The following is a 13317-nucleotide window of genomic DNA, read 5'->3' on the forward strand; positions in this document are numbered from 1 at the left end:
CTATGATTCATATCTTAATACAATCCTGAAAAAATGGAGATAAATATGAAACCCGATTTTTTTCCTCTCGAGTCTAATGGAAAAAGAATTGGAGTTATTCTATAAAGTTATAAACAACTTTAAAAGCTGTTAACTATAAACAACTATAAAAGTTGTTACTCTATATGTTGACAGCAGCAAGATTATTGTGTGGGCAAAAACGGAAGGACACTTTGATTCCTACCATGGATGGAATGGTTGCAGAAGCTGATGGAGTTGGCCAAAATGGCCAAAATGACTATTTTGATGAAAGAAAAGAATAGAAATGGTTTTGTTTCCACATAGAAACCGCTTCTGAGCTTCATGCTTGAAGTGGCAAAGAATGAAAGTTTGATTTTGGGTTTCACGGATTTACTGATAAGACTTTTGTAGAAATTACTGGTTCATACTTTGTCTCATAATTCATCTGAAGTGCAGAGGGTTGGACTAGAAGACCTCCAAAGTCCCTTCCAACTCTGTTGTTCTATTCTATTCTATTTTCATTCCATTCGTTATTCTGTTCTGTTCCGTTCCATTCCATTCTTTTTTCTATTCTATTCTATTCTATTCTATTCTATTCTATTCTATTCTACTCTACTCTATTCTGTTTTATTCTATTCTATTCTCTATTCTATTCTATTTTCATTCTTTTGCTAGTCTGGGCTGACGTCATCAAATCACCAATTAAGGCACATCTTCTTTCGCAGATTCTTTGACAAGTATATTCTAATTAATAAACAAACTTTAATACGAAAATAATAAAAGTAAATGAAACAGAAATAACTAATGGTTACATTTTGATAATGAAAGCTCCGTCTGCCAAGTTGGCAGCCGAACAAAGAAAGAAAGGAATTTTGGAATGTGTAACGCACATGTTCCGTTCTGTTCCATTCCATTCTTTTTTCTATTCTATTCTATTCTATTCTATTCTATTCTATTCTATTCTATTCTATTCTATTCTTTTATTCCATTCCATTTTCATTCATTCTTTATTCTATTCTATTTTATTCTCATTCCATTCATTCTACTCTACTCTATTCTATTCTCTATTCTATTCTATTTTCATTCCATTCTTTATTCTGTTCTGTTCCGTTCCATTCTTTTTTCTATTCTATTCTATTCTATTCTATTCTATTCTATTCTATTCTATTCTATTCTATTCTATTCTCTATTCTATTCTATTCTATTCTCTATTCTGTTCTATTTTATTCCATTCCATTCTCATTCATTCTCTATTCTATTCTATTCTATTCCATTCCATTCCATTTCCATTCATATTCTATTCTATTCTATTCTATTCTATTCTATTCTATTCTATTCTATTCTATTCTATTCTAGTCCATTCCATTCCATTCCATTCCATTTTCATTCATTCTCTGTTCTGTTCTATTCTATTCTATTCTATTCTATTCTATTCTATTCTATTCTATTCTATTCTATTCTATTCTACTCTATTCTATTCTTATTCCATTCCATTCTATGTTATTCCATTCCATTTTCATTCATTCTCTATTCTATTCTATTCTATTCTATTCTATTCTTATTTCCATTCCATTCTATGTTATTCCATTCCATTTTCATTCATTCTCTATTCTATTCTAGTCCATTCCATTCCATTTTCATTCATTCTCTATTCTATTCTATTCTATTCTATTCTATTCTATTCTATTCTATTCTATTCTTATTCCATTTCATTCTATGTTATTCCATTCCATTTTCATTCATTCTCTATTCTATTCTATTCTAGTCCATTCCATTTTCATTCATTCTCTATTCTATTCTATTCTATTCTATTCTATTCTATTCTTATTCCATTCCATTCTATGTTATTCCATTCCATTTTCATTCATTCTCTATTCTATTCTAGTCCATTCCATTCCATTTTCATTCATTCTCTATTCTATTCTATTCTATTCTATTCTATTCTATTCTATTCTATTCTATTCTATTCTATTCTTATTCCATTTCATTCTATGTTATTCCATTCCATTTTCATTCATTCTCTATTCTATTCTAGTCCAGTCCAGTCTATTTTCATTCTCTCTTCTCTTTGTTGTTAATGCCTTATTCTACCACAACAGACAGAGTCGGAAGTCAATGCTTCTTTTTCTTTCTCTACCCTTCCTCACTTTTCTTTCCCCTTGCCCCTTCCCCCTTCCTGCCCCTCTCGTTTGCTTTTGCATTTTGTATTTTATAATACTTTATAACCTAATAAAATATATATTTGGATAAGGAAGTTAGGGCCCGCTTATAACTACAGATGCACCTTCTGACCTCAGGCCCTTCTGGGCTTTTTTGTTTGTTTGCAGTGTGCACTAATATTGGCCTTGTCACCGAAATCATGGCATGTACAGAGAGCAACGGAGCTACTCCTGAATAACTGAGCCCTGTGCAGAAACGGCTTCGGGGGCAGCCCAGCCTGCCTCTTCCTGCAGAGGTTCACGTCACGTCCTCATCACTCCTTTTTTTAAGATTTCAATATAGATTCTATTTTATGACTGGGGTTCTTGCGTGATGCTACCTGTTGTGTGGAGACTGAAAAACTGTAAATAAAGCTAATTAAGCCTCTGTATAAATTGGAGGGCGAGAAAAAAAAACAACAAGGGGGAAATACTTTGTTTATTTATTTTCCTTACTCAATGTTGTAAATTCCTTGAGCTGGTGTTGGAAGAAACGTCCTTCTGGGTTCAGCTCCAAGTGGGGGAAAAGATGGCTAATACCATCATGCCTTTATCCCATCACCCTGGAGCTGAAGGGGGAGATCTTTGTTATGTAGAATAGACAGCTCTTTTAATGGCCCGTTGACAAAGGTGGGGGCTATTAAGAGTGAGTCTGTTTCCTGCCTAAAAACACGTTTCTCCATTTCTGATCCAGGGAAATATAATATTCTGCCTTTTCAATATTTCCCAGGATATTTCATTTTTTTCTAGGAGAGGGGTGGGTGCTAACTTCCTATAGTGCCTTTAAAAAAAGGTCTTTTAAAAAAGTTTTTTTGCAAACCTGCCTGCAGGGCCCCCAAGACTAATCAGGATTTTGCACATCAGTTTTTGACTTCATTCTGAACACACGAGGTTGCGTCTGTCATCATCAGTGATTGATGTCACTCATCCCAGCTCCCTTACTGTTGTTTTTAAAATATATTTTTTTTCATTATTATTTTTAAATTATACATTTGTGTTGTGTGTGAACAGAGTTGTTCTGGATATCCTTCATATTAATCCAATTCTCAATAACAATATTAGAAATCTCTATCACATTTCTCAAATTTAAGTCATCCTCATTATATAGTTGAAGGACACATACTCAAGAAATGCCTATCTTTATCTCTACCTTCATCTATATATTTCTTGTTCTATCTAAACATTTCTCTATCTTATATGAACAAATGTAACTAGGTTTCATTTATATTGATCCAATTCATGCTAACATTGTGGTTTTTTTTTTTTAAATTAATTTTTATTCAACATTTTTTAATGTTATTAGTCAAGGATTCCCTCTATTGGAAAACTGCTATCATGAATGGGGGGGAACTTTCGATCTTGATCCTGTGACCACGGGGATGCCTGAAAGGTCATAAGTGTGAAAAAAAGTCCCAAGTCCCTTTTTTCAGCGGTCATTAAACGAACCGTTGTAAGTAGAGGATTCTGCTTTGGAAAACCGCTATCATGAATGGGGGGGGAACTTTCAATCTTGATCCCATGACCCCAGGGATGCTTGAATGGTCATAAATGTGAAAAAAACACTCCCAAGTCCCTTTTTTCAGCGGTCATTAAACGAACCATTGTAAGTCGAGGACTCTCTGCTTTGGAAAACTGCTATCATGGGTGGGTGGGAACTTTCAATCTCGATCCCGTGATCCCAGGGATGCCCCAAAGGTCAGAAGTGTGGGAAAAAATGCTCCCAAGTCCCTTTTTTTCAGTGGTCACTAAACGGACCGTTGTAAGTCGAGGACTCCCTGCATTGGAAAACTGCTGCCGTGGATGGGGGGAACTTTCGACCTTAATCCCGTTATCCCAGGGATGCTGCAAAGGCCTTAAGTGTGGAAAAACTGTCGCTTTTTGAAAGCGCCCTTGCGACAGTCACTAAACGGACCGTCGTAAGTCGAGGACTCCCTTTATTGGAAGCATTCTGTCTCTGTCTTTGTGTGTGTGTGTGTGTGTGTGTGTGTGTGTGTGTGAAACTCGCCCCCCCCCCAGCATTGCAAGGGAGGCTGCTGAAGGCGCGGGGGGGGGGGCGCCTGGAGGGCGGGGCCAGCAGGGGAGGAGGCGGGGCGAAGAGGGGGGGGTCTCTCCGCGTGCCCGAAGGCGGCCGGGGCTGCGCGGGGCGCCCGGTTCTCAGCCTCAGCCGCCGCAGGAGGAGCAGGAGGAGGAGGAGGAGAGGAGGCGGCGGGGCCATCTCCGCCCGCTCGGGACGCCTTGCGGATGGCCAGCCCGGCTCTGGCTCTGGCTCAGCCGCCCCAGCCGCAGCCGCAGCCCGCCCTGGCCGAAGCCCGGCACTGGATCGAGGTAGGCAGGGAGGGAGGGAGGCTGCAGGGGAAGGGAGGGGCCGCCCTCCCCCCTCCCCAACCCCTCCCACGCCGACCCCCCCTCCCCTCGCCTCCCCTCGCCTCTTCGGCTTCTGCGGCAGCCTCCGCACCTGCCTTCCCTTCCCCTTTTTATCCCTCTTCCCTTCCCCTTTTCTCTTCCCTTCCTTTAACCCTTCCCTTCTCTTCCTCTTCTCCTTTCCTTTCTCCCTCCCCTTTTTATCCCTCTTCCCTTCCCCTTTTCTCTTCCCTTCCTTTAACCCTTCCCTTCTCTTCCTCTTCTCCTTTCCTTTCCCCTTCCCTTCTTTTGCCCCTTCCCCTTTTCTCTTCCCCTTCTTTCTCTTCCCTTTCCACTCCTCCTCTCTTCCCCCCCTTTCACCCCTTCTCTTTCTCTTCTCCTTCCCCTTCCTTTCACCTGTCCCTTCCCCATTCCTTCTCTTCCCCTTCCCTCCCTTTAACCCATCTCTTCTCTTCCTCTTCTCCTTTCCTTTCCCCTTCCCTTCTTTTGCCCCTTCTCTCCTTTAGCCCTTCCCTTCCCCTTCCTTTCATCCTTCCCTTTTCTTCCCCTTCGGCTTCCCTTCCTTTAACCCTTCCCTTCTCTTCCTCTTCTCCTTTCCTTTCCCCTTCCTTTCCTTTGACCCCTCCCTTCCTCTTCTCCTTCCCCTTCCTTCCACCTGTCCCCCTTTCCTTCTCTTCCCCTTCTACTTCCCTTCCCTTCCACCCTTCCCTTCCCTTCCTCTTCTCCTTCCCTTTTCCCTTCCTTTAACCCTTCTCTTCTCTTCCCCTTCCCCTTCCGCTTCTACTTCCTTTTCCTCTTCCTTTCATCCTTCCATTCCTCTTCCCCTTCCTTTCATCCTTCCCTTCTCTTCCCCCTTCCCTTCCCCTTCCCTGCTTTGCTTTCTCTGCTACTGCAGAATTCCCCCCAAGCAGCCTGGAGGGGCAGAGGAGGCTGGGCAGTGGGAGGGAAGCCCTCTTAGCCTTAAGCTTTTTAATCCAGGACGGAAGAGAGGCGCTGGGCAGCTCCAGCAGGAAGGGCACTGCCCCCACTTCCCCCCCCCCGGAGAGAGACGGACTGGACATTGGTCTTGAGGAGGGGGTTGTTCGGCAGGCGTTGCAGGTTGGTGGGAGTCGGGGAGGAGGTCAGCGAGATCCCGGAGAATATTTGGGTGCTGAGTCTATCTCGCCTGATAGGGCTCCCAATTGCCTGCCTGTTTATTTCCTCACCTCCCTCTCTCGAATGATTCAATTAGTAGTAGTAGTTATCGAATGAGTTGCGTAAGGATGACTTTGGGGGGCTTACAACGTTGACATAATTAAGTCATCCCTTGAATAATCCCTGTATCCCACCTTCTTTTCTGGAACCTTCCGGTAACTGCCGTATCCCACCTCTTCCTCGCCGAAAGTAGTATTAGTATTGATTCAATAAATTTATAGAGCTGTCTAAACTCACACGGAGATCCTTCTGGATGGTTGCAACGTTTAAATAATCCTCTGGAGCAGCACTCACCAACTGCTTGTCTGTGGACCACTGGTGGCCCGCGAGAAAATCTTGGTGGTCCGTAGAAAAATTATTTGCATTTTTTATATTGCACTAAATCCGGGGTCCTCAAAGTACGGCCCCTGGGATGGATACGTGCAATGAATGCTTGTGTTGCTGCAGAGAGTCTCCCCCTTCGGGGTCTTTTTGTGCTGGTCGGAGGGGGGCAGAAATTCCAACTTGGGGTCTGTTTCAGCCTCCTGGTGGGGGGCTTTTGGGCGAAGGCTGGAGGGAAGAGCCGTTGGTGGGGAAGAACCGGAGGGCCTCATTCCAGTGGGACTGCATCATGGCCTGGAACTGGCTGACCATCTCAGCCCGCTGAGCCGCCAGGCTCCGGCACCTGGCCTTGAACTCCCGCAGGTCTTCCCTCTGCTTGGAAAGCCTATGCTCCTAGTCCTCAGTGAGGTGCTTCTGCTGAGCCTCCTTCTCAGATCCAATTTGAACTGAGCTGTTTTGCTAACTCTTTCTCCTGGTGGCTGCTTAGGTCCAGCAACCGCTGTAGCCCGGGCGGACAGGCGAGGAGTGGCGAGTAGAGGCCGTCGAGGCACCCCTCGACATGAGTGACATTGATTTGGCCACTCCCATCCAGTCACATGACCACCTAGCCATGCCCACCCCGCCAGTCATTAGGCAGATCATATTAGTGGTCCGCGGGGTTTAAAATTATAAATTTAGTGGTCCCTGAGGTCCGAAAGGTTGGGGACCCCTACTCTGGAATGACCAGTGAATTCATACGCTCCTCTCTGGAATCATCAAAAAGGGGCCAGTTTCCCACATCTCGTTTATCTTTTTATTTATTTGTAATTTTGTTGACTAGATGCAGTTCCTATGAAGTAGGCGTGGTAGATCTTCTATTTGTTTGATTTCCGTAAATGCTTTTGTTCCATTCTGCAAAAAACGGATGCATGGCCCAGAGCGGGTGACGGGGTTGAGTTGAGCTTGGCTGCTGGCGGATGTTGTCCATGCTGTTTTCTTGGACGCTCGCTGGATGGCTTGGTGTTTCCTTATTTCAACTTTTAAAAACCTTTACTGCAAAAAAAATGGGTATGGCCAGTGTAAAGAAAAGAAGGACTAGGGGTGACATGAGAGCAGAAGTCCAGTATTTGAGGGACTGCCACAAAGAAGAAGAAGGGGTCAACTTATTCTCCAAAGCACCAGAAGGCAAGAAAAGAAACTATGGATGGAAACTAATCAAGGAGGGAAGAAACTAGAAATTAAGAAGAAATTCCCAACAGTGAGGACAATTAACCAATGGAACAGAAGTTGCCTTCAGAAGTTGTGAATGCTCCATCACTGGAGGTTTTTAAGAAGAGACTGGACAACCACTTGACTGAAATGGTGTAGGGTCTCCTGCTTGAGCAGGGGGTCAGACTACAAGACCTCCAAGATTCCTTCCAGCTCTATTCCAATTCCTACTCCTACTCCTTGTAGATTTAATCCTCAATTCGATTCACAGCCTGGGACTGGTAAAAACGTAACAATTCAAGTCTAAACTAAGGATCTAAGAGCTCTTAAGTACATACCCTGTTTCTCTGAAAATAAGACCTCCCCGGATAAGAAGCCCAATTGGGCTTTTGAGTGTATGCGCTAAAATAAGACCTCCCCGAAAATATTTCAACACAGCAGCAGCCATGAGGTGACAACGCTCGCTGCCTCCTGCACCTCAAAAATAATAAGACCTCACCCGAAAATAAGGCCGGGGGGGGGGGGTCAGCAGAAAATTAGACCCCGTCTTTTTTGGGGGGGGAACACGGTAGGCAGTTCTGAGTAAGGCGGGTGGTTTTTTTTTTTTTTTTGCAAAGTCACAATATTCAGATTTGATAAATTCTGGATTTTCATATATCTGGACAATCCTTTGGGTACTGCTCCAAGGGCTCTTCTTACTATTGGTACAACCATTGATTTCCTCCACCACAGCCATTCAACGTCAATTTGCAAATCGCGATATTTTGCTCTTTTTTTTTTGCCCAGCTGTTTCTCTTTTAACTCGTGCATCGCCTGGTATTGCAATATCAAACAGATTTTTTTTTTTTCCTTAACCACAATGGTGATGTCAGGCGTGTTGTGAGCCAGATGTCTGTCTGTTTGGATCTGTAGGTCCCGCAGGATCTTGGCTTGCTCATTTTCAAAAACTTTGTCAATTGGGTGTTCCTGATCAGCTTTGCTGCATTCAAAACCAAACTTCTGGCAACCCTTTCAATCTGTGATTTGGGCAATTTGATACTCGTAGATAATCAGTTTGTGAGATTTTGCTGCAGCCACGGATATTGTTTTTGTTCTTTTTCTTGTTGTTTCTTCTTCTTGTTATTATTATTTCTTTTATTCCTTAAAAATGAAACTCAGTCAACTGAACATTTAAAGGTGTGTCACAAATACCATTGACTGGTGTTAATGGTTGATACGGATTGCTGCCAGCGTCCTAGGTATCAACCAAGGACCTTCTTAAAATATACGATGTTCTGAGTAGCGCAGTTGTTTGCAGTTCCGCTGGTGTTATTGCAGGAAGTTGCAATTTCTTGATGTGTTTTGTAAAATTCTTGGACATGGTGCCAAGTGCTCCTATGACAATGGGTGTCACTGTGACATGCTTCATCCATAGCCGTGTAGTTTCGATGGTCAGATATTATTACTGTTGTTGTTTCTTCTTCTTCTTCTTCTTCTTCTTCTTCTTCTTCTTCTTCTTCTTCTTCTTCTTCTTCTTCTTCTTCTTCTTCTTCTTCTTCTTCTTCTCCTTCCTTCCTTCCTTCCTCCTTCCCTTCCCTTCCCTTCCCTTCCCTTCCCTTCCCTTCCCTTCCCTTCCCTTCCCTTCCCTTCCCTTCCCTTCCCTTCCCTTCCCTTCCCTTCCCTTCCCTTCCCTTCCTTCTTCTTCTTCTTCTTCTTCTTCTTCTTCTTCTTCTTCTTCTTCTTCTTCTTCTTCTTCTTCTTCTTCTTCTTCCTCTTCCTCTTCCTCTTCCTTCCTTCCTTCTTCTCCTTCTTCTCCTCCTTCTTCTTCTTCTTCCTCTTTCTCTTTCTCTTCCTCCTGTTCCTCTTGTTTGCGCAGTCAGCCAGATGTTCAGACTGGGTTTGCCTTACAGAAGGACCTGGGATAGGCAAATCTAGATGTTTGACGGTGTTACAGATATTGTCACAGGATGGAAGCAGTTCCAAGTAAAGCCGCCTTCTGCAATTGACTGAAGACAGATTTGTCAATGCCAGTGATGGCATTCAAGGGGTGCTCCAGTTGTTTTGGGACTGGACCCAAGGTGCTTATTATTATGATTATGATTATCAGCCTCACCTATAAGGTAGAGATCTCTAAAGTAGTCTCCCATCCGTTGACAACCCAGACCTCACTTGAACTTTGCTTGTTTTCCAAGCCGAGGGAAAGCCAGATGAGTCACACCTGTTGAGAAACCTAATTAGTGATAAAACAGTATCAAACTCGATCCAGTAAAAAAAATCAGGTGCAAGTTGACAGAATATAGCGGTTTTTTTAAAAAAAAATGATTTAATTTAAAAGCTACTGGACTATTAATAGGATACAGGTAAAGGTTCCCCTCGCACATATGTGCTAATTGTTCCCGACTCTAGGGGGCAGTGCTCATCTCCGTTTCAAAGCCGAAGAGCCAGCGCTGTCCGAAGACGTCTCCGTGGTCATGTGGCCGGCATGACTCAACACCAAAGGCGCACGGAACGCTGTTACTTTCCCACCAAAGGTGGTTCCTATTTGTCTACTTGCATTTTTACGTGCTTTCGAACTGCTAGGTTGGCAGAAGCTGGGACAAGTAACCGGAACTCACTCTGTTACGTGGCACTAGGGATTCGAACCGCCGAACGGCCGACCTTTCTGATCGACAAGCTCAGCACCTTAGCCACTGAGCCACCGCGTCCCTATTAATAGGGTAGTGAAAAACATTGATTTATAAGTAGTGTGTCCCCTTCAGATCCACTGGCCAAAAGAGGGTGGATAAAAATCGATGTTTTTTTAAAAAACAAATAATTAAAAATTGGTTTTATAAATTTAAATTGGATTTTTTAATTTAAATTGGCTTTTTTATTTAAATTGGATTTTTTTTTGTTTTTAAGCACATTTATTTTAGTAAAATGCTTCTGGAGTTAAAAAAACATATCTAAATGTGGTTTCCTATTTAAGATACATTCATAATTTAATTTATTCAGCACGGAACGCAGCTTAGTTATGTGGCATAGGAGGCTGTATATTTTGCAATATTGGGACTTTTAGTGAGTCCACAGCCGGGAGTGCCGCTGCGGGGCAGAGGTGAAAATTGCTCTTAAAAAATTACGATGTAAATCAAAAATCAAGCCTCTTTACTAGTGACTTAAATCATGATTTAAATCGTGATTTATATCTACTTGATTTAATTCAAATTCACCCTGGAACCAAAATCAGAAATATGTTCTGTGCATTAATATCTGATGCTGTTTTAAGACGGAAGAGAATGGCACACATGTGATTTTACAATTATAGTTTTGAAGCCAGGGAAAGCTCAGATTCCATTCCAAATTAAGGCCAGGCTGCCTTTTTTATTTGTCCTTCGGGAATGGTGCAAGACCCCAAACTTTTTTTCTGTGATTTCTGTATTTTTTTTTCTGGAGCGGCATTTCAACGTAGAAAAACAAGTTACCTTTTTAATTCCAAGAAGAATTATAATTTAAATACTGACAGGAATCTTTCATTATTCTCCCAGTCACATTTTTTTTTTAAAAAAAATCTGGGCTTGTTGTCTTCAAGTATATTTGAATTACAAGTATTCCTCTACTTACGACCACAATTCCCCAAACCTCTGTTGCTAAGTGAGACAGTTGTTCTGATCGAGGTTTCCTGAGAAAACACCAATCACACTCAGTCCCAAAAACCCTCTTTTATTTAAACGGCTGTGAATTATGGTCATTCACAGCCTGTAATGATTCACAAAGAGTCTGTGAAGAGTCCGATAGATCTCTGCCACAGTCTTTCAGGGTAATGTCTTGCTATATTTGATGTGACTCACACAGACGATGTTTTATTTGATGACTAGTGCCGATAACCTGGCGTTGCCCTGGTATTTATTTCTAAGGGGGAAATGTCCGGACCAAACGTAATTTCTAATGTTGGATTTTCCCCCTTACCAGAGGGACCCCCCCCTTGTGGAGTACTGTGAAGCCGTTACCACTGCGCTGTACACTAGAAGCTATTTTATGGCAGTACAGTGGAAGCCATTTTAAGGCACAACAGGCTGTATCTTAATGGAACGCACACCCCTAAGGGGGTTTTAGAGGTGTCTTACCCCCACAGTATTTTTCTCCAGAGAGTAAATCATCTGGGTACCAAGTTTGGTTCAAATTTCTTGAGGCACTCAAGAGTTATGCTGGAACATACACACACACAGAAAGATGGTGGCAGGAACCAATATTGTTCAATGTTGTTTTTTTTAGGAAGGAGACCTATAAATAAAAGATTTATTTATTCAATTGTTTGTTTGTTCCGTGACTTTTATCACACACTCCGCTAAAGATCCTTCTCTTTAAAATTCCTTTTGAGATCCTGTAAGATGAAACCTTGTGATCCAGGGTATTTCAAAGAGCGAAGGATGGAATATAAGACTTAGCTATATTAGTCTGATCTTTATATAGATTTAAGTTAGTAACCACTGCAGATGGATTTAGCTTTCGGTGGATGTGTATGATTTCGTTCATTGCCCTTCCTTTAGTTTGCAAAGCATGGTTCTTGATCCGTATAACGCTTATATGGTATGATGGCTTAGACCCGTGATGGCAAAACTGTGGCATGGGGGACATGAGTCATCACCCAGCTCAGACCCGCCGCGGTAGTCCTCAACTTATGACCACAATTGAGCCCCAAATTTCAGTTGCTAAGTGAGTCATGTGTTAAGTGAGTTCCGCCCCCCCCCCCATTTTTACCATCTTTCTAGCCGCCGTTGGGAAGTGAAGCGGCGCACTTGCTAAGTTAGTGACACGGTTGTTAAGTGAATCCGGCTTCCGCTTGTCTGAAGGTCACATGACCCATTGACCCTGTGACCGTCATAAATACATACCAGTGGGGATACTGCAGTGCTTGCAAGTGTGAAAAATGGCCATAAGTCAGTTTTTCCAGTGCCGCTGTAACCTTGAATTGGCCGCTAAATGGCTGTAAGTTGAGGACTCTCTATTGTGGTTTCCTTGCAAGTTGTCCATCTCCTATCTAAGTGACGGCTAACCTTTTTGTCGTCACATGCTGAAAGCTTGCCCCCGCATCCATAAAGTAATGCACATGTGATCCCTGCACCCCCGCGCATGTGCCCTGCCCCCACCCCTATGTGCATGACCCATATTTTCGATGGTCTTAGGAACCGAGACACCAATTTTATGGTTGGGGGTCACCACAACATGAGGAACTGTATTAAAGGTTCGGGGCATTGGGAAGGTTGAGAACCATTGGTCTAGAGCAGTGGTGGGCAACCTTTTTTTTCAACTGAGCCAAATCTCGCCAAAACGACGATTGAAATTTATTTTGAGAGCCACATTTTTAAAACCGAAAATACATAGGATGGTACACTGTTTTTAGTTTCAATAAGTTTTTATTGAGAATATTCTGCATGCAAGTATCCACATAGGTCGGGAGGATACAAATAACACAACTAATAAAACAAAAACTTTAGAACGATATTATTTATCGATAACGTTAAATTCCGTAAAATTTGCCTTACAATGTAGAGAAAATTACATCCTGACATTGACTGACAAAGTCACAACCACTAATGTGAACATTGGCCTTGCATTTCCTTGGATAGTTTGAGTAAGTCAGGTTTGTATGTTGTTGTTTTTAATTTCATCTCTCTCTCCCACTTTCTTTCTTTTTTTCTTTTTCTTTCTCTCTCTCTCTCTGGCTCTTTGTCTCTCTCTCCCTCCCTCCTCCATCTGTCACTCTGTGTGTGTGTGTGTCTGTCTGTCTCTCTCTCACTCACTCTGTGTGTGTGTGTGTGTCTGTCTCTATCTCTCTCCCCTCCCTTCCTCTCTCTCTGTCACTCTGTGTATGTGGGTGTGTCTGTCTCTCACTCATTCACTTAATCACTCACTCTGTGTGTGTCTCTCTGTCTGTCTATCTTTCTCTCCCTCCCTCCCCCTCCCTGTCTGTGTGTGTGTGTGTGTGTGTCTGTCTGTCTGTCAGTCTCTCTCTGATTCCCTCCCTCACTCCCTCTCTCTGTTCCTCTCTCTGTCTGTCTTTCTCACTCCCTCTCTCTCACACACACACACTGTGGTC

At 42.7% G+C, this 13317-nt stretch overlaps 1 protein-coding gene across 1 annotated transcript in view; it reads left to right on the forward strand.

Moving 5' to 3' along the window:
- Positions 1 to 3838: 3838 nt before the first annotated feature.
- Positions 3839 to 13317, forward strand: part of LIMCH1 (LIM and calponin homology domains 1) — a gene marked incomplete at its 5' end in the record, with an annotated part of 198638 nt that continues 189159 nt past the window's right edge. The window contains 2 exons of the mRNA XM_081959722.1: positions 3839 to 3842; positions 4276 to 4523. Of these exons, the coding sequence (XP_081815848.1) occupies positions 3839 to 3842; positions 4276 to 4523 (252 nt within the window). The remainder of the gene's footprint in view (positions 3843 to 4275; positions 4524 to 13317) is intronic.

The sequence above is a fragment of the Natrix helvetica genome (assembly GCF_964273705.1).
Source record: "Natrix helvetica genome assembly, chromosome: 7".
NCBI lineage: Eukaryota > Metazoa > Chordata > Lepidosauria > Squamata > Natricidae > Natrix > Natrix helvetica.